This window comes from Chroicocephalus ridibundus, chromosome 7, assembly GCF_963924245.1.
Source record: "Chroicocephalus ridibundus chromosome 7, bChrRid1.1, whole genome shotgun sequence".
Lineage (NCBI taxonomy): Eukaryota > Metazoa > Chordata > Aves > Charadriiformes > Laridae > Chroicocephalus > Chroicocephalus ridibundus.
The window spans coordinates 52,888,311-52,910,095 of NC_086290.1; the positions used below are offsets into that span (position 1 = coordinate 52,888,311).

Sequence of the window (21,785 nt, forward strand, 5' to 3'; positions counted from 1 at the left end):
GAGGGCGGCACAACTTCCTCCTGTTGTGTGGAGAAACCCCCCCCCCTCGGGTTAAACCGGGTACAAAACCTAAAATCCATCCAGGCCCCTCCCTTTGCGATCAAAAGTATGAATATCTACGACTTGATGCAAAGCAAATCATACGCTGTTGCGGTTTTTTTATTTAAATACCAGTCCAGCATATAAAATTACACTTAGAACAGAGGAGGAAAAAAAATACATACATTTAGATTATTTACATATTTTACATCAGGATGACAAAAATACACTGGGCAGACAGAGGGTGCTACGGGAGGGTGAACCCAGACGCAAACCCGCGTGTTTGGCAGTTGGGTATCAGCCTCCATCAGCCACTGGCAGCAGACGAGCAACGCACAACTTTCAAGGCCTCGCTAAAGCATCAGATCATTATTTCTGGTTTTAACTGAAAAAATATTTTACTTATTTAAGGACCCTGGGTGCTGTGAAATGAGCAAGTGCTGGATTGACAAGTTTAGCAATGCCCATGTGTTGAGTTACTACACTTAATTCTGGCACAACCACCAAACCCTAATCTTCTTTCTCTGCCACAAAAGCACGTGCTGCCTCGCGTTTGAGCTTGTGCAACCTTCAGGAAATTCCCAAATATTGCATCACACACCGCCTTCTGCAATGGCACAAAACACATCTGTCGAGGCTAAATCCTGCAGCTTTTGTGCAGGAAAGAACAAACAGCTTCATGCATGAAGCACAAAGGATTCCGCCTTCTCGCCCACTTGAGCTGCATGTAACCCCTTCGGTATGGCTGAAATCTGCCGTTCCTTTCCATGAGGGGAAATTTAGCTTCAGTCCAAGTCAGCCTCGACACTAACTTCTTTTTTTAATCTTATCCTGATGACAACTCGAGATACCTTTGCACTTACTCTCGAAGTCTTTCTCATCTCTTTTACACTAAACCATCTGAGCGGCATTAAAAATACACATTCTTTTAAAATCACATTTATACAGCCCATTTTCAAGTACTAGTACTTATTTTTAAAGAAACTTTTAGACCAGTTTCAAACTTTTAACGAAGGCTGGCTGATCTTCAAATGAAGCTCCTGATTTCACAGACTGAAACTTTGACTAACAGATTGAAACACACCTAAAAAAAAAGTTAAAGCATTTTCTTAGTACTCAGTGTGATGGTGCAAGTTACTTACACCACTTTTTCAAGTCTTCCTTGGAGTATTTAATTTCCTCTTGCTCCACAAGGCTCTGGAACCACAGTTCCTTTAACTTAAGCAAAGGCGCTTCAATCTCAGTTTTTCCTCACCCATCATATTGCTGTTTGCACAACAAAGTATTCACATTTCAGAGTGTTATAAACCCTTTTCAGGTGCGTTGCTGTATCACTTCAGAAACCAAGCAAGCCTGAAAATCACGCTCAGTTTCACTGACCCCACCAGCCTCAAAAGTTTTCCCTGGAAGCAATATAAGCCTCTTTAGAGAATTCTTTTCTTTTCAGCCATAACCGAATCAAACGAATGAAAACCACGGACTTCTTGCGCTCCAGTTCCTCAGTCCACTTTCGCAGCTTTCTCCAAATTTAGGCACCCCAGACCGTGGGACCAGCTACAGTACAATTTCATTTGCGTTCTTCCTAAACTCCACTTACGCTCATGTTAATTATTTCAATGATAGTATTTTCAACACACTGGCATAACCGAACATCAGGGTCCATGCTTGCAATGTCTCTTGAACAGCTCTTGATAGATGAATCTTTACAAAGTCCTGACACTTCATGCGGTTTCTCCTTGAGTTGCTGGAGACCTAGAAAATTAAGTAGAAGCAGCAAAGTACATCTAAATAAATAAATAATTTTTAAAATTGTTATATTACACCCCTAACACAAACATCTATGCTATGAAATTGCAAATTTGAGCCATCACTATTTCATGCACCAGGCTTAACTTTATGGATTATTTCTACAAACACTACAACATTTCTTTTTATCTAAGTCTGACTCCTTTGGGGTTTTTTATATTACCCTCTTACTTCTTTTAACACAAATATACTAGCATAGATAGCATCAGGGAACCTGGTAGCACACGGAGAGAGTGTTTGTCTTTAGACAAAAAAAGAGACAAAAACAGGCTAAAGATCAACTGATACACTTAAACAGTTAATCCACGTTCACACAATCACTATGTATTTATTGAACCGTGCTATGTCATGGGTAAAACTCCAGGTAGCTCATTTGACTTTCCTACAGATTAGGAAGATTGATGTGGCCATTATGCCTCAGCTGAGGGGTTGAAACGTCCTTGTGTTCTCAAAAGGCAACAGCCTTCGCTCATGTCTTTCGTCCTTAGACTACAATGGCAAATTCTATGCACAACACTTGCAATACAGGGATACATCTTGAAATCGCACAAGCAGGGAAACAAAACAGAAGGCAGGCAGTACAAAGCTAAATAAGAGGGGTACTTTCAGCCCTTTTAGCATCTAAACTCTCTCCTCCAATCCAATAAATCCACCTACCCCTACGCTTTCAGTATTTCCAAGACGACAGCAGTAAATTTCATTTCATTTCATTCCAGCTACACTCAAACTTTGGAAACATTAGCATAATTTTCTCCCTGGGACCACAACATTACTTTTGAAATAGAAGATACTTTACTTACGTGTAATAATTGGGTCGAAGTCTCTTGTCTGCGTAGCAACATCAGAGGCACAAACTTGTCCTATTTGTATCAGCAGAGACATAATATCCTCATACAAAGGAGGAAAGGCTTGACAGAACGACACCAAACACGGCAGGGTCGGCATAAAAAAAGCATAGCGCTTCGACTGGGTTAAAACTATCAAGGAAAAAGAAATGGTTAAGTAAAAAGGAATTATAAAAATTCAGTCAAGAATTGTTGTTACTTTTACAACTGTAATTAACACAGCGGCATTTAGACAAAACTACCTTCAACCTAGACAAATAATTCTAATTTACACAAGAATGTATTTAGTGGTTGCTGGAGCGCTTACCTGTGAGTAGGGTTCCCATCACATTGATAGCTAACCGAGCCACGCTGAGAGACTTAGGTAGTGCGTACTGGATACACAAAAATGAAAGTAACTGGATGGCAAATATCTGTTCAGTAGATGAAAGGCAAAAGAGAAATAAGCCATAAAGTTACAGATTGCTTTGCATTTTCTATCCAAAGCTCTTCACGTAACATGAGTTAGTAAATATTCTCTGTTTTATACTCAATATAAAGAACAAATGAAAGTAATTATTGAGAAGTGCTTTTACTCATGTTCTTGAAGGTAATATTGAAATTCATGAGTATTTTCTGAAAAAGCGTCCAAAGATACATGAGAGGAGTTGTCACAATCCCTGTTTGAAGGGGATTTAAAGGCCAGGCCTTTAATTTCAGGTAAAAGCGCTACAGATGCTACCTTAATATCCTAGGCAAGTTAGAACAGGACTTTTTTTAATGATCCTTTTATTTTCTCCCCTTAACTGATACTTCATCAGAGTTAACTACCTACAGTGATTCTCAAACCAGATGAGTGTACAGCACCTGTTTTTCAAGTTCAGGCTGGGCAATGAGCTCGGGTATGAAATCCAGACAGATGTGCATCGAGGGAATCCCCGCCACTGTCAGAGCCAGAAGTTCACATGGATAACCCTGCGTGATTAAGAAAACAGATATGTCAAAGGTGGTTTAAAAATTCTGCTTCAATTAAGATTTTAAATTAGATCTGCGTTAATCATAGAATCTTCATGGTTGGAAAGGACCTTTGAGATCATCAAGCCCAACTATACACACACAAAAAACAAAACCAAAAACAAAACACAAAAAAAACCTGCAAAAAAACCCAACCCCTACAATCTCTGTCACTAGAGCATGCCCTGAAGTGCCAAATCTACATGTTTCTTAAATACCTCTAGGGATGGTGACTCAGCCACCTCCCTGGGCAGGCTCTTCCAGTGCCTGACCACTCTTTTCAGTAAAGTAATGCTTTTTTCAAAACTAATATACTTGGAAATCTCTTTTGTTCAGAATTATAAGCAACAGGCCTGCATCCCAAGGCAACACGAGGCAGGCTCGGTGACAAAACGAGGGTAGGAATCAGTTCTTTATCCTCAATACTCAAGGTATGATTTGCACATATGCTCCCCCCTTCACCCCCCCAACTAAACCAGGCTGCAGCGATGGCCCTCTCTTTCTGTGTCTTTCCCGTGTTCCAAACTTCACCAAAGGCCCCAACTTGCTTATTTCACAACTGCAGCATTATGACTTTTTCAGTCACTTAATCAGTTCCAGGTCAAGGCAAATTAACTCCTTTTAAAGAGAGTGCCATCTGGCAACCAGCAATTTAACACACGCTAAAAACACATTTATATTAAAAAAATTGTTTTTTTGAAGGCACACAGCTGTTTTGGCAGGAGCAACATTTCTCCTTCCACTCTAAAGAGATAAACTGTGCCCTAACCAAAAGGAAAGATAAGAAGATTTTTACATTTGAAGCCAAAATACAGTTTTGAATAATGGGTACACTAGTTTAAAAACACGGCCAGAAAAAAGTAACCCATAAAAGATGTGGAATAAGTAATTATAAGATGATTAGGCCAGTTTTCCTTGGCCTAGAATGGAAAAATTACTTTGATATAAAAAAGGGCAGAGGCACAATGCAAGCATGTGATTAATGATGAGGAACAGGCATAGTTTAGCCGCTCCCTTCTCGACTACAGCACAGCCCAAGCACAGAAATATGGAGAAAATGTAGGTACTGCAAATTTGGCGAGGCGGGAGGCAGAGAAGTGGGCCATTATAATTTCTGAGGAACACAACAGCAGCATTCAACATCCTTTGACCACTTCATTTGGCTCTTTCTTAACCAGAGAAACCATGGAAAAACTAAAATAGTGCAAAGCACACCTGGAAATGAACTAGTTTGACTATGTTGGGATCAGCTATATACATCTGATGCAGCAGACAGCAGATCAGACACTGGACCTCTCGAAGATTACACAGCAAGCTATCTTCTTCTTCTTCGAGTTCTGGACTCTTAGGGCTTGTGGTACTATGAACGCTCTTCAGCAAACTGTGGATATTACTGCTCTGGGCTTTCTCTTCTTCTGTAGGTAAGCAGATCTCTAGAAGAATCTGCACAGCAGCACTGTCCTGTGAAGAAAACAAGCAACAGAACATGCATTTTGGGTCACAACAACCCCATGCAGCGCTACAGGATTGGGGCAGAATGGCTTGAAAGCAGCTCGACAGAAAAGGACTTGGGAGTGTTGGTTGACAGCCGGCTGAATATGAGCCAGCAGTGTGCCCAGGTGGCCAAGGCGGCCAACAGCATCCTAGCCTGTATCAGGAATAGTGTGGTGAGCCGGACTAGGGAAGTGATCATCCCCCTGTACTCGGCACTGGTGAGGCCCCACCTCGAGTACTGCGTTCAGTTTTGGGCCCCTCGCTGCAAGAGGGACATTGAGGTGTTGGAGCGTGTCCAGAGAAGGGCTACAAAGCTGGTGAGGGGCCTGGAGGACAAACCTTATGAAGAACGACTGAGGGAGCTGGGGTTGTTTAGCCTGGAAAAGAGGAGGCTGAGGGGAGACCTTATCACCCTCTACAACTACCTGAAAGGAGGTTGTAGAGAGATGGGGGCTGACCTCTTCTCCCTGGTGACAAGTGATAGGACGAGGGGAAACGGGTTCAAGTTACGTCAGGGGAGGTTTAGATTAGATATTAGGAGACATTTTTTCACTGAAAGGGTTATTAAACATTGGAATAGGCTGCCCAGGGAGGTGGTGGATTCACCATCTCTGGAAGTGTTTAAAAAAGGGGTAGATGGGGCACTGAGGGACATGGTTTAGAAGTGGCTCTTGTCAGGGTAGGCTAAAGGTTGGACTCGATGATCTTAAAGGTCCCTTCCAACCTCAACAATTCTATGATTCTATGATTCTATGATTAAAAACCCCAATGAAATCAAAGAAATCAAATACAAAGTAATGACAACGGAAGAAACGGAAGACTGTCAAGGTGGCTAGAATTTCTAGCTATAGGGGTTTTTTTTCTGTACAATAAAAACAACTCAGTTCAAGAACCAAAAACCCCTAAGAATGTTAAAAAACCCCAACACTTTATCTGAATCAAGACTCAAAGAGCAGCAGCTTAATCTCATGGATCATCACAATCGCAGATCAAAAGAGTAATTTCAAAGAAATCTCAAATTGTTTCAAAATAAATATCCAATGGTCCCTTGAAGCATCCAGATCAGAAAAAATTTGCACATGGCCATGTAATTCATAGTGTTCAGAGGAGACTACACTACTCATTTAAAATAAAACTTCCTATTAACTCAAAAATTATCTTCTAATAGGGACTACCTATGTGACACTCTTCCAGAGAGAGGTAAGCGACTGTCTGTGAAAACAGGATTACCCAAGAATTCCCATAATGTCAAGCTAGAGTAAGTTAACTGTTCTTCAGCCTCACACTTTACAATGCTGGCTGCTTCTCTTAACTAACACAGTTCAAACGATCACACGTAGGTCTGTCACGTTTATTCGTGTTTTACTGCTGCAAAGCTAAGTACAGAAAGAGCCTCTGGATAACACAAGCAACAAGGCAAAGGGGCTAGTACGCAAAACTCTTCTGTTCTAACAGAAAAGAACACTATCAAAGCAGTTAACCAACACAATGCTTCAGACTAGAAAACAGAAGACCGAAAATATTTAACAATTCAAATACAGAAGCGGTTTTCTTTTTCATTGTAACAGAAGTTGGTAAAAAAGAAATAAAAAGGTCGTCGTCTTTAATTTCCTGTTTCTGTATTTCTGTTTTATCTTTGTCTTTCCTCACATTGTTTAATATCCATTTCTTCCCCCTTACCTGTGCCGCAAGCAATGCATTTTTTAGTTCTTCCCTTGTAACTTCTGGGGCCTCTGGACCCATTGCATTGTTTTGGGATGGCCTAATGTCCTGCTCTGCTGTTTCTTTTAGGTGAGCGTTGAGATAAGCTTTTGAAGCAAGAAGATATCCGTTCAACATGTGCAAAGTTATATCCATCAGAGGAGGACTCCTGATACAGGAACACATGATAAAATACAGGCAGTTGAGTAGGCAGAACGGTAAGACAGTAATAAGGTGAACAAACTAAAAGCACTCCTCTAAGGCGGGTTTGGTTGATGTTTCATACCAACGATGGTTCATACTGAAGCTGTTTTCCCTAACACAGCAAAATACCAAAGGTCACAATCCCTTCTGCTGCCCTGCCATTCAGTCCTACTTCTCTCACGCGCACACATTTATGGGTACACGCCACAAAAACAAGGAGCTGCTGAAGAGACTAATTTCAGATGAACAAAGGAAACCTAAAGAGTGTTGGCGGTACGTGAAGTAAGGAAAAATAATGACCTGAATGATGAGGAAAAATAGGGCAGACAAGCTCTGAACTACTTTCACAATACTAAGATGGTAGTTTTCAAATCACATTGCATTATAAATCTCCCTAACAGTCTTGGAAATGTAGGATTTTCAATTTGCACCCAGGGCTGAAGGGACATACAGTTAAAAATTTCACCTATGGGTTGGGGATTAAAGATGTCGTCAGAACAGAAATTTGAAATCTAGCTGAGTTGTAGCAACTCAAATGAAAATTGGCTCAATTGCTAAAAGGCAAGAAGCGACAGATGCATACAAACAAGAACGTGAAGAACAAATCAAGTTGACTATTAGCCATTTATTATGAACAAAAGGATAATACAAAAGGGGAAAAATAAACCACAACTGACAGAAAACATGAAAAAGAATACAGAAGGAATAAACTTAGGAGCTGAAGTACATTTAGAATGATTAACCGTATCTTTTTTTAGAATAACAGATGCAATTTTCTTCATTACTATGAAAAAGCAAAGTCATAATTTACAAATTCTGACCTATTGTTTGCATTATTTCATATTCTCCTTAAAAGCTGGTCCATTGCTATCAGTTATGATCATTTTCACTACTAAAATCCTCAGCTTATTCTTCTGCATCAGAGCCATAAAGCAGCGCTACACATCCTCCTCTGTCATCACTGACACCTAGAGGAAATAATTTCTAAGTCCTATTACAAGACTTTCTTGGGAAATTAAGCAAATCTACCCTTGTCGTATCCATCAAGCACCCACTGGCAGAAACTGTTACCCAGAAGGATGGAATACGTACAGGCCCACGAGGGACAGCAAAAGACAGTGTGCAGTGCAGGGATGTCACAGCTACAACCTCAACCAACACCACCACCACGTGGCAGCAGCCATTTTAAGCATGCTGCAACGTCTATTTAGAACAAATTCACACGCACAAACCTAAAATGGATGATCTGTGCACAAATCTCAGTTTCTGAAACAGAACTGAGTGTAAGGCTGTCCAACAAGACACTCGGCTGGACAGCATGACATGCTGAACCAGTCCGCGCAGCTCGCTCAGTCCTCCGACCAACAAGCTTAATACAAAAAAGATGGAACTTACAAGCTCATATGATTAGTTTGAAAATATGTTTTGAACTACTGAAAGCTTTTAGAAGTACTCTGTAAGACAGCTTTATGATTAGCATTCTCTATGTATCAATGTAAGTACCACAGAACGCAAAAAGCTGCAGGAGGGAGATGCTTACCTGTGAACTCTCTGATCGCATCTTAGTACAATCAAAGGATCAATCATCAGATCATTCTGCGTGTATTTCTGCTGTCGGACTATTTTTACTGATGGCTGCAGAGCATTAACAGTCATCACCCACAACCTAAAATGAGATTATTTTTACAATTTTTTTTTATTAGATAATCTGTAAGAGAATAGGGATCACATAAGCATCTGGATGCTCGCTTATCTCAATTAGCTGTATTTTTCCAGGCCTATCAAGGAGCAAAAAACCCCATGATTCATTTGCAGCCCCTGAAGTTAACCAAGATGTAGTTAACTCACATTCACCGGAATTACAGCGACCAAACTCTTTTCTCTGCAATACAGCATCCGGTTCCTCAGAAAAGGCACATTCTTACCAAAGTGAGCTTACCAAACCAATGTTTCAGCAGCAATTTGTCATACACAATGTACACTATAAACCCATACTCCTGTATTTTAAGCGAACTGGTGACTTCCCTTCCCCTGAGAACAAGAAGTACCGTCCTTTTAAATGCAAAGGTTAAAAATCTCAAGAAAGCAAAAAGGAATGCAACTCCAACACATTCTATTCAGTCACAACCTCCAGTTTCCCAGACAAAAGCATTGTGCCATTATTTTTGAAACAGACAGTGGCATTCCACAACAAACTAACCCGTATTTTGAGCCTACCTTCTCGGCATCACAGTGTTCAGAACCATCCAAAGCTTATTGACAGTCTGAAGAATCCTCCGAGGGACTCCAGCATTGAGCAAGCGATTCATATTTGATGTCAACACCTCTGCGTATGGGATCAATTCACCAGCTGAGAGAAGTGTTAAATGTTCTAAGATTTGCATCAGCTGGGTGTGATTTCCAGGCAGCATGGAAAATGCTGTAAAATAAAGACAATGGGATCTTGGTAAAACTGGACTTCTGACATTTTTTTCTGACTTGGCAGCAGAACATTTTCATGACACAAATGCACTACGATCAAATGAATTAAATGGCTGTACACTTCCAAACCCACTCCATTCCAACCAATTTGGAAAGAACACTGCTTACTTCACACGAAGTTATTTACCTTCTTGGAGCTGTTTGGGAGAGTGATTCTTCGCAATGTTTGTAAGCAGCATCCTCCTCAGTAAGGCATCAGTGCCCGTGATCTGCTCCTCACAGATCCAGTCTTCCACAATGCAGAGGTGGGGATAGTTAGTTGCAAGAAGGCGTAACAGGGCAGAATGCAAGCCTTTAGGGATATTAAGAAAGTATACAACTTAGATTTGAGTGGCTATGCCTTTCATCTGAACATATTCGTGCCTATCATTTCAACAACAGGCCACACCTGAATCCCTACTGAGAAGTTCAATGAGCTTGCGTGTTTATAGCCTGATATTCCAGCTCCAACAGAAAGGAAAAGTTACCTTTTGGAAAGCTGGGAGGACCCCATAGTAATTCTTAAACCTAGTCTGGAATAATTATCAATTCTCAGGCAATTCCTACTCCAAAACCTACCCTCGGTAGGCAAGGCCTACTCTAAAAAGAACCACCTTCCTCAAACTTTCACTATTACTCTTCGAACGTATCTGTAATCTCACTAGTTACTACAGACAGATTTTAGAAGAAAAAGGAAGGAAGGCACAGTGAAACAGACAACAACCACAGAGCTGGAAACACACTTAGCCTGCCTTCTTCGCGCACATTAGACTCCGACACGCAGATATACCTCCCAGTTCCTGCTGCAGCCCTTGTGCCTGCCGGATGAGGTACTTGATTGGAATCTGATCCATTAATGCTGAAGAGTAAGACTTGGGTTTTTTCTGCATGGCAGCTATAAGGGAACAGGACAAGAAACCACACAGAACAATTACAGTTGGAAAAAAGTACTTCCCCAACTGAATCAATAGAGAAAACGTGAAGCACTTGTCTCTGTATTATCCAGGTAAAATAGAGAAAATCCCAAATAAAACACTTCATTCTTGTTAAAGTATTAAATTAAACTCTTCAGGAAACCATTTCTGTGAACACTTCCATTTAAAGATTATCTTAGCATTTAGATTTGTTTGCAAGATTTCCATACTATCTTTGACCAAGTCCAACTGATTTTGAGATCATAGTTCAAATCTGCACTTTCTTTATCCAAGGTTTTTTATTCGTAAAAAAAACGGTTATCAGTTGGTATATGGCATTCAAATTGTTGTCACACACAACACCCTGTAGTAAGGTGGAAGTTATAAATGCAGGAGGAACTGTAATTGATTTTATAGGATTTCAGTCTTTCTTGAATTGCATGAAGAAAATAGCACGGGTGAATGCTGGAAGTTTTGCACCATAAAAAGGGCAGGTAAAAACACCAACAAGATATAAATACTATGCTTTCACTGAAATTAAACTCCACCAATAAACTATACAACATTCTTTTAGAATTGATTTAAAGTTTCAATTTCAAAGGTAAAACGGGATCATTCCGTATTGTCAACTATAAAATTGCCAACCCAAAGAAATGTGTCTGCAAGTTTGACGACATGAATATATGAAGATCTGAAGTAATTAAGAAGTCTTTTTTAATTGTCGCTGTATTTATCAGATGTTCATAAATATTTCTGGTAACTTTCTGGCCAGCTTGGATCTTTTTTAATTTGGAAAACAAGTTACTCAACTAGAGGGTTTTAGCAGAAACTTTATCTCCTTAGTTTCTACAGCAATGCTGTATTTTTTGCAAGAATCTAAACTTTCTTTGCTGTGCTTGAATCTGACAGCAAGATTAATTTTGGTTATTGTAAGAACTCCTCTCTTTGCATCTGATTTTCAGTTAATCTGTTTTCCACTGATGCACTCACATATACCTAGTATCTTTGTGTTGGCCAGAAGCGCTTCTTCATACGACAGGACATAGTAGAGGACAAGTAATTGCGTTGTGATGCTGTATCGTTGAGGAAGACGACTATTTTCTCCCTGTATATAAAACCACATACAAAGGTCATGTTGCATTCCTGATTCTTGAGAACAAAAATTTTGATTTACCTGCAAATATGAAGACAGATAAGGCAGTAGCCTTGTATAAAAACAGCAAGCCATATGGGCTCCAAGCAGAAAGTTGCAGGTAATTTTTTTTATTTTTTTTTCCCCCCAATAAACTTGTAACACCAAACGTACTTTTGATATCTGAGGACACTAACAAGGAGTAAGCCCAGGACTCGAACACAAATCAACGCTTCCCACTCACTCTACATGTGTCCAAGCCACCATTATCACACTTGTATCAAAATGAAAATGCTTCTTTCAGAAACAGCTAGAGTGCTCCAGTTAAATAGTATTTTTATCTAACAAGATCAACTCGGTACAAAAATTATACAAATCCTACATAAACACCTCAATTTTCCAATCCATGAAGTGCTTTTCTTCACATTTTTAACAGCATGAGCTGATCGAGGTCCCAAGGAAAAGGGCAAAACAGGGACAAATAGCAATCCTCTGAAAAATCTGAGTAGCACTAAGAAGATTCACTTCAAAACCCCTGACCGTCCCTGTGGTAGGAGGCAGCTCACTATCCAGGCATTAAAGACAAAAAGCGAGGCAACTTACAGAATCTGCATCAAGCATATATACAAAATACTGAACCACATGTTCACACTGAAGTCCATGAAAGAAGCAAAGAAATCATTTACCCCAGAGAGTCCTTGAAAAACATTCAGTATCTCCTGCTCCGTGACGGGCTGATTGGTGGCCTCTGGGTTGGATTTAGATGCAGGAGTAAGAATAGAGTTAATGTAGACATCAATAAGAGGAAGCAGCTGAGGATGGAGTGGAGTGGTGGTTTCACAGAGCTGCCGATAGATCCAGTCCTAGGAAAAAACCATGCCATCAGACGTTCAGTTTCAAAGCTGGAGGGCAATTTTTTTTTGTCTGCAAGTACATCCCCTCTTAACTAGTTACAAAAAATGTAATAGAACGAGGTTTTGACTTTGGAAAGCATAATACCAGTTCTGAGTTGGGCCTGGTCATAAGCTGTGTACTCTGGACCCTGCTCTGCACAGACCCACCAAAGAAACCTGTCCTGGCTGGAAATACCATTCTGACTACGATTTTATTAAGTGCGGGCAGGGGGAGAGAGGTAACTTTTTAATTATTTTTAACTTCATTAAATTGTGGCCTCTGGATTACAGAGTTAAAACAGGGTACCCTAACTTAATATACAGTTCCTTCTTAAATTACATGGTAATAGGCTCTAAGATTCATCAAGAATTCTGTTCCTATCATTCAACCAAAAAAATCAGCCTGCAAAACCTAGTCAACATTGAAAATTATGAAGAGAAATAAAATGAAGGTCATACCTTAATGGATACTTTGTGCTTGGTGAATGATCGACTTTTTAAAAGCTGGTAAATGCAGTGAATAGGCAAAAACCCTGTAATGTTGGCACTGAGGTTGCCTGTAACAGGCACACGAACTGCATGGGCTGTAACAACCTAAAGGAAAGTTGTAATTAACAAGAAAAATACCACAAATATTCACCTTATCACAATACATAAGCACAAGGTGAGAAAGCTGCACAGCTACATTCTTTCTGGCATTTACGTATTTTTTGGTTGTTTGAAAGCTGAAGAACATTTTTGTATAGTTTAATACAGCACGTGTAAAACTGCAGCACACGTACTACATTTGTGAACCATTTCCTGCCACCGCAAAAAATAAGTCACAGCGGACAATTTTTCTCTTTTGCTTCCCCATTATTCAAAAAAGCCAAGTGTTCAAAAAGCATAATCAGATCAGAGTACAAAAAGAAAGAGCCAAGGCTCTTCAGTACCAGCAGGGCTTGGATTCTTTTTGTAGGTCAAACTGAAGCAATTACAGAAGAAAGAAAGAAAAAAAAAAGACAAAAAAAAAGGCAAAAAGGCTTAAAATACCTGTTCAGTGAAAATCTCCTGTGTGAAGATTGTCTTCATTCTGCTGAGTGAGCTCGGCTTAATGACAATCTGAAACAAAAAACAAAGTACTTGCAATTTTAAGTTCTAGCTTGCTTATTTATAAGTACTGCAAATTTATTTTATGAACTGCTAACTTTTAACCTTTTTAAACTTGTCTTCACTGAGATACCAGGAACACATTCACATCTATACTCAAATGTAAACCAGAAATATTTTCAAATGTCACAAGTTCATCATTCTATGTCTACCTTATCCTAAAAACTACCTACCCAGCTTTTACATTTGATGAGACACTGTTTCACGATAGTAAATTGAAGGCAAGTCTCCCTCATTAATTTTCAAAAACTAATTATTACACATATAGCTATTTCTTCAAACTATTTAAAATAAAAAGTTTGCAGCTCAGTTTGGAAGCGTCTTCAATTAGTCTTCTCAAAGAGGCACCTTCTTGCAAATGATGATTTCAACAAGTCAGCACTTTTTGAAGATACATTGATCATAACATTCCTCTGTACGAGGAGGTAGGCACAGAGAATATTTTTCTAGAGGAACTAATTTAGTTAGTTACTCATTTTTTTACTTTACGTTTGCTTTAATTAGATTAGCAAAACCAAAGTTCTTTATATTAAAACTAAAGTAAATACAAAAGTATAAATACACAGTAATGCTAATTTGAACAGAGAAATGTACGTGCTAGGACCATTTGAGGATTTACCTTCATTCCCAAGGTGGAGCAGACCAAATCAATGATAGCGCTGAGCTGATTACTATGGAAATACATGGCTACCAAGAGAAGCATCTCTCCAAAAGAAGCAGACACCCCGGAAATGCTAACAATAACAAAGAGGAAGAGTTAATTTCCAGTAGAACATAAGTAAACGTGAGATTACTGGAATCGTTAAAACCAAGAAAAGCCTGCTCTCACCTTTCAAAGTAAGCTTCTTCCTTTATCATCCAACTAAGCCACATTACCATGAGTTGCTCCTGTTCCGGGGTGCTGCACAAAGAAAATCCATAAAAGATCCTTTTCCCATGAACCACTGCTAGTTTCACTAACAATTATTAGCAGAAAAGCCAGTACTTGAGGCATCTTAAGCCAGGACACTTTCTGAAGCTTTCACCGTAGCCTCAAACAGCTGATACACACTGATAGTTAGCGCAAACTTCAGCCCAATGGTCAGGCAATTTCCTGTCTGGAATGGACACACCAGAAAGCCGCAGCCATTAAATATCCATATTGCTGTTCTTTTGAACAGGGTCCCTAAAGAATTTAGCCATGAACTTGTTCCATGGAAAAGCGAACTAGTAAGCCCTACTTTAGCCTTCAAAAACCATTCCAAAATAAGCTAATGCTGACACTCCCCTCTCAAGAGATTTGCTATAAATAAGAGGGAGAGCAGGGTGGAATACCAATTTACTCGCCATGGCATGAGACCAATCCCTTCAATCAACATATGGAGATTTGTATAAAGAATTATGAGAGAAAAACTGTGCAGCCCTGGGGAGGCCATTGCCCTAACGGTGCTCAAACAGTAACATCTTTATAAAGCTCCTCCTTTATTGAGAGTTACCTGACAAGAGTGGAGAAGGCCAGGAGCATGCAGAAGGAGAGAGACACAAAGCGAACACCAGCTGGAGTTGCAGGAGGCCGGCTGGTCATCAGCTGCAGTAGCTGCTCCGCTTCTTCATCAGTTGGCCTGAACAGGAAGGAAAAAGAACAAAACCCACACTGCCAATTTAAAAGTGAAGAGATTTCCAATCTCATCACAATGGTTAAAGATCAAATTTTCTCTGTTTCTTAATCTGTTTATCAAGTTGCCATCAACAAATGAGTATCAAGATTAACTGGCATTTCTCTTTGAACTTAAAGACACAAAAATCTCTATTAGGAGATAACAACAGTGAGAAAACTTCCCCGGGATATAATCTTGCCTATTAGTATAAAATACCTAAATTAAAATTAACAATGCATGAAGATGCTATGTTAGCACTCTCTAAAGAGTAAAAGAAGAGGAACAGAAATTCTAAATTTACGTAGTGTACGTTGCTAGAGTTTTCAGCTGCTCTCTTCCACACACTACTGCAGCCACTTAGGCCTAGACTTCTTCTAACAAGTCAGCAGAACTGACCTTGAAGCGTTAAAGAGAGCATCGTGTTTCTCACGTTATTTTAGACTCAAAAAAAACCACCAAAGCCGATAAATACATCTTTACCATTAGAATGAAAAAACTTTTCTGTTGAGAATAGCACTGGAAAGGAAAAACCGTATCTGTCTCCACAGAGCTTAGTACTACGTAATGTTTGCTCTCTGCGCTGTAAAGAAACTTCCACCAACTGGCACCTCCAGCCCTCAACACGTGAGAAAGGCCTCCCCTAGCACTAGAACTGGCGAGTCCTGCCAAGACTGTTTCAAGCCCAAAGCTCTCAACCTCTGTTTAAATGGACAGACAGTGAATAAAAAACCCAAGAGCATTAAAACATTCCTTACTTCAGCCCAGCGATTCCCATCAAAGCGCAATAGAGGCGTAACAATGCGCTGGCTTTCACGACATGCTCTTCCTTCAGTCCTGAATACACAGACACATTTGGCTCCATATCAACATCTGCTTCTTCAACAATGTGCGTGCTGCGAACCGTGGGAAGGATTCCCATGAGCTCCAGGAGCAGCTGCCTCCTCATTTGCCAAAGCACAGAACTGATATTATCTCTTTTTCTCTGTGTAAGAAGTTAAAAGATGAGAGCAGCAGTGTAAATCTCATCCCTTCAAACAATATATTATGTAAGAGCTTCCTCAATGATGAAGTCAAGGAAAAAAAAAGGGGGAGGTAGGGAGGAAAAGGAATTTTTTTTTAAATACAATTTTCAGTACTAGGGCAACCGGCAACACACGATCATATTACACCACCTTATTACATCAAAGCACAAGCTTTAACTAACCCAAGCAACTAAGCAAGTCAAGACAACTTCCTACTGCGAAGGATGAAGATATTTATCAGGAAAACATTACAAACGTACAATTCCCTGGTTTCCATGCCTATTGAATCACCTACCTAAAAATCTCTCAGAGGAACAAGCAAACAGCTGCCTTCAGGGATGCTATTTATAGACCTGATGGTCCTATAAGAAGAAGCTGCCTTGTAAAGCTTGCTCCAAGACATGCAACAGGATTTATACACATTCAGGCAAACATAGGTGCCCATATCCAGAAAAGGTACAGCAAGCTATAAGAATATTTTTTTTAAAAAAAAAGCAGAATATTCAAAGATTTTCATACCTGTTGGCCATTTCGGATAAAAGTTCCAAACCAAGTTCGAACCTTTGCGTTTGTTCCAAGTAGCAAACCACTCACAAAACACACCAGGTCACTCACTCCATCATCTGAAGATTCATTTTTGGTGTGATCCAAGGTCAAAGCCACACCAAGACCTGGCAGATGACACTCTTCCACCTAGATAAAATGCCCAGGCTCAATCACCTTTTTTACTTTTAAGGTTCTAGTAAGGATCATAATCATGATTTTCGTGGCAGACTTACCACCATGCCTCGGACCCTCAGAGCTTGGGAAGGGTTCATTTTGCACAGGTGACGAAGTGCTTCTGTTCTCCGACGGCCTCCAACACTTTCCTCATCCTGCCGTTCACCATTCTTAATCAAACCCCTACAGACTAAATGTCCACCAGGAGCTGTAAGTAAATGTGGCTTTTCCAACAGAAAGCCACAAAAACACACACACAGACACACAAAGCCAAGGCAATCTGTTCAGCTCACTATGACTTATTAGCTGGGCCACGCAAACCTTGTCCAGGCAAGAACTCATGATCTACAGTGTTATGAGCAGAACAAGGAAATGGTCTTTCTCCTCAGAGAAATTACAGGGTCAGAGAAATTACAGATTCACGCATCATCCAATTACTCCTCATACTCTATCTAATGTAACCTGTGCATCTGGCAGCCCTGGAGACTGAAATCTTATTGCGAGGTAAGGGATGCTGAACAGGCACCGGCAATGCAGATTTTTCACTGTGGAATATGGCTCAGTGTGAGGGACAAGAACTATTAAGCAAGGCTAGACCAGGTTTGCAGCCCCACTCACTCACTGCCCGATTCAGCCTTTACAACAGTGACCTAGAGATGAAAAGCTGCAACGCGCGTACAATGAGCCTGCAGGTAGGCTGCAAAAAAGGGGAATCAACATGATGAGAATGGGAGCCCATCAGCACCTCTAGGTATAAATGCATTCAAGTTAGATTTCATAAGCCAAACACTCTCCTGTTCAAATATTTATGACACATAGTGTAGCCCAGAATTAACTACATTGCTAGAAAGAATTTCAAACCTTTAGAAAAAGTAAGCTGGACAACAAGAAAGTGTAACTCACCCTCATTAAAACTATCAGGAACATTGGCCACCAGAAGGCAGAGGAACCAGGCTCCGTTTTTAACGTGCAACAGAGCTTCAGCCACATCGACTATTGGCAACAGTGATGGCAGCTCTGGAAAACAAGAGGGTTTTAAAAGTCACAGCATTTCACTGTGATACAAGTAAAACCTTGCTTTTAATACGCATTAAAATAACATGCTCAAATCAATAAACAGAAAATCAATCTGTGATCTATTCCTCTTTCAAAGAGCTAGACAGCCTAGATTAACCTTAAATCAGCCACAACTGCTCCAAAAGTTATTTTGTTACACTCTTAAGAGGTTAGAAAACACTATAAACACAGAATACTACACCTGCTTGCAAAATGCAGAGAACATCTGCTGCCTCCTCCAGATAAACAGGACTCTCGAAGAGCTCAGAAGATTTGAGGAAAAACTCACCATTTGATTCTGACACCTACAAGACATTATTCACCATCACCCAACAGGTTTTATGAAGCAGTTTGTCTAATCAGTCTTTTAGGGCTTTAAATTCAGCAGATTGAAAACATTAAGAACTGTCAAAAATTTACAGCTATAAAGACAAAACAGGCAAGAAAAGTGTCTAGAATAAGAAGCATTTACTAGTGGAAATACTTCAATGTAGCTGGTATCATTGCTTCTTTCCAGAAGACCTTACTGACAATGATAGAAACATAGTAAATTTACACAAGCAAAATAAAATGCTGGGGCGAGGGTGGGAAGGGAAGAGAAATATGGTGTCTAATATCCTACTGCAATAGGAATAAAGAACTGGATGGAGAAAAGTCATAATTTCATTTTCAAATATGATTTCTGCACTGATGTATCACAAAATCACATTATATGTGAGTAAAGCATATTACAGAATATACAGGGCCCATATCATATTAGAAAAGATTACCCTCGTTTGTCCTGAGGAAGAAAGACCTCCCCTAGGAAGCCGGGGTCATAAGGAGTTTAATCAGAAGCCACTATTCAATCAGACTGAGACTTCACATCTTGGCGAAGCAGGTAAGAGCCGGAGAAAACAACTCACACGCAGCAGCAGCACCAAAACAGAACAGGCAGCACACTGACCTATCGCAAGTGCATTTTCCCTGACATCAAATTCACAAGGATCCAGATATGGAGAAGTTTACCTTATTCATAATTGCTAGTAATTCGCTAAGTACAAGGCGAAGCCGACGAGGCGAATCGCTGTGTTCAAATTCCAGCGTCAGCCCATGCTGAAGCTGCGACACCAAGATGCTTTCTCCGCTCCCTCCTCCCAGCTTGTGCCTAATGGGCAGTTCAAGACAACAACTATTAAATGTTTCTGCAAACACAAAAATTTTATCAGTTAAAGGAAGAGTGTAAGTCTGTAGGCATTTCTTCTATCATGCTAATAATCAGAAAAGACTCTTATAACTATAGGATGTTAGGAAATCTACTTCAGCAGGTTACTGAATATGAAAATATTACGGAAATTCCAAGGGCCCCTGTTCCTCAGCAGCAGGGACACCACCTGACCCGTGTCCTCGCCTCAGGAAGGAGTCCCAGCCGCCACCCTGCCCTCACAGCCCGGGCAGCTCCCTGCGAGCCCGGAGGGGAGAAGGCCCCGGGGGAGACCCAGGCCCAGCTCCCTATCAAAAATGGTGTTTTTCCTCAGAGATCACGAGGGGACCCGCGCAGCCCGGTCCGCCCGGCGCCTCCACAAGACATGAACCACCGCCGCTTTCGCCAGAAGAGACGCCGCTTCTCCGCGTTACCGGAGCTGCTGCTCCTTGCTGGCGTCCTGCTCCAGGGCGTGGAAGTCGACGGAGAGCAGGGCCACGATGGAGTTGACGGCCTCCACCCCCGAGAGGAGCCGCAGGATGAGCTTCTTGTCCTGGGCCCAGCTCTGGCTCTGGTCGGCGGGGGCGCAGAGGGCCATGCGCACCAGGCAGGGCAGCAGCAGGCGCAGCTCGGGGTCGCTCAGGGCCGCCAGCCGCACCACGTCCACCTTCTGCATCGCCTCGAAGGCGTAGGGGCTGACGAACTGCAGGCCCGAGCACTCCGCCATCCCGCCTCCCCCTTCGCCCCTCCGCTTCCGGCGCACGCCCGGCGCGCCGCGGAAGTGACGTCATGGCGGCGCGCCGCGACCCCGCCCCTGCCCCTCCTGGCTGTAAATAAGGCGACACCACAATCAAGGCTTCATGAATAATTTATTCCATTTGAAATTTTTTTTTTTTTTTTAAAAAGTATAAACCTTTTTTCATTTTCCTCAATCACAATTTGTACAACTCAGTGTTTATGGCATTCGGCAGCAATAGTGTTTGTTCCTTAATCGCTTTCATCATCATTATTATTATTAATTATGTTTTTTCTGTCACGATAAATAGGGCGGCCGGGCGCAGGGCAGCGGCGCGGGGCCCTCGAGGGCGGGGAGGCGAGGCGAGGCAGCGTCGCCCGGCCCGGGCCCGGCCTCCAGTTCTCTCCCAAAAACCTCCGGCTCCGTGAGTAACATCCCGAGAGAGCGACCCTGAGGAGTGTGGCAGGTCCCAAATCCAGTTCTACTGTAAATTAAGCTTTACTCCACTGAAAATAAAAAGTACACCCACAAACAGTAATTAAAAAAAAAAAAAAAAAAGCCCAAGTATGAAGCGTAGTCCTGTGTCCTTTACTAACAAAAATAACACCCCAACCTGCCCAGGTGGAGGTTGTGGGGACAGCGATGGCGGACAATGTCACCTCAGCAACGACTTCTCCAAAGAAACCCAGATGAAAACACTGTTGATGCAGCATTACTGTCAAACCAGACTGATATGCTGTGCCATACTGTTGTGCAGCAAATTATATGGTGCAATAGCATATTATTTTTTTTTTTTTACATTTTACTCTTATTTTTTGAAAGCTTTAAAATAATGTAACATAATATTTTGATATTACAGTATTAACAAATAGTGCTTGATTAAAGACATCTGTAAGCCTTCATAGCAACACATGAAGTTAAAATTACCTTCAGAGGTAAATATAGAAATAAAATAATCTGCGCCGTAACGGACAGCTAAGTAAGAACATAGCTGAGGATTTAAATATAAATTCATTTATGTTTAATTATGTTAGAAAGATCTAAATGTTACAGCTACTTTAAAATGTAAGGGTTGTTCGCAAGTACAATTGGTGGCCTGCTGGTCCAGCGACGGGGGTTTCAGAAATCTAATTCAAGTAGTAGTGAGTCAAAGGTGACTAAATGTCTTAAATGCAGTAAGAGCTAGGTTAAAATACATATTTTTTTAATGGGAATGGAAGAATCTCAGATTCTTCTTTCATCGGACACTGAAGAGGAGGTGAACCTCCACAGCTACTTAGCAGAGCACTGCCAGGAATAGCAGTTTCTTGCAAGACCATTTTGAAAAGCTTTAGCTGAAGTTTTCAAACATTTAAGCCTGTACTTGCTGAAGAACCCAAGTTACTGGATTGTGACAATTTGATTTACAAACCAGCTATTATGCGGACTTCAAATAGTTAAATGAAAGTAGCTAAACAAAACAGTATGCCCAATGTAGTAGACGACTCCCTGGTGCTGGCAGGTTTGATATGTACATTGCCGGCTGTGACTATCACTCCAGAAATGGCGCCTCCTGATCTTTCCTAGTGGTTACGATATTATCGTTTACTTTAACTGCTTTCGGGGGGGAGAAGTGGGAAACTGGCGGCTTTCACAGTTGGGAGTTTCACAGGGAAGGCTGTGGTGCAGGTGACAGAACACAGTTACACCAGTGTTCAGGCGGCCCATTCACTTACCTTCATGAACACAAGTCAGATTTAACACAAAGGAAGCCACACCAAAACGCAGCCCTTAGAACTTGGCTAACTGAGCCAGGGTTAAA

The 21,785-nt window shown here is 41.0% G+C and overlaps 1 protein-coding gene across 1 annotated transcript; it reads right to left on the minus strand.

The window, feature by feature from the left end:
• Positions 1–141: 141 nt before the first annotated feature.
• Positions 142–20,003, minus strand: INTS2 (integrator complex subunit 2). The gene is made up of 24 exons (XM_063342347.1): positions 19,683–20,003; positions 19,074–19,212; positions 18,268–18,370; positions 17,913–18,026; positions 17,069–17,199; positions 16,809–16,982; positions 16,023–16,249; positions 15,106–15,231; positions 14,460–14,531; positions 14,250–14,364; positions 13,514–13,582; positions 12,941–13,075; positions 12,275–12,451; positions 11,453–11,561; positions 10,333–10,437; positions 9,691–9,855; positions 9,300–9,501; positions 8,623–8,748; positions 6,858–7,047; positions 4,899–5,144; positions 3,537–3,644; positions 2,998–3,103; positions 2,646–2,822; positions 142–1,791 (listed from the first exon to the last, which is right to left on the minus strand). The coding sequence occupies exons 1-24, from the start codon at positions 19,973–19,975 to the stop codon at positions 1,622–1,624; spliced, it is 3,579 nt and encodes a 1,192-aa protein (XP_063198417.1). The 5' UTR covers positions 19,976–20,003; the 3' UTR covers positions 142–1,621.
• Between the last annotated feature and the right edge of the window lie 1,782 nt (positions 20,004–21,785).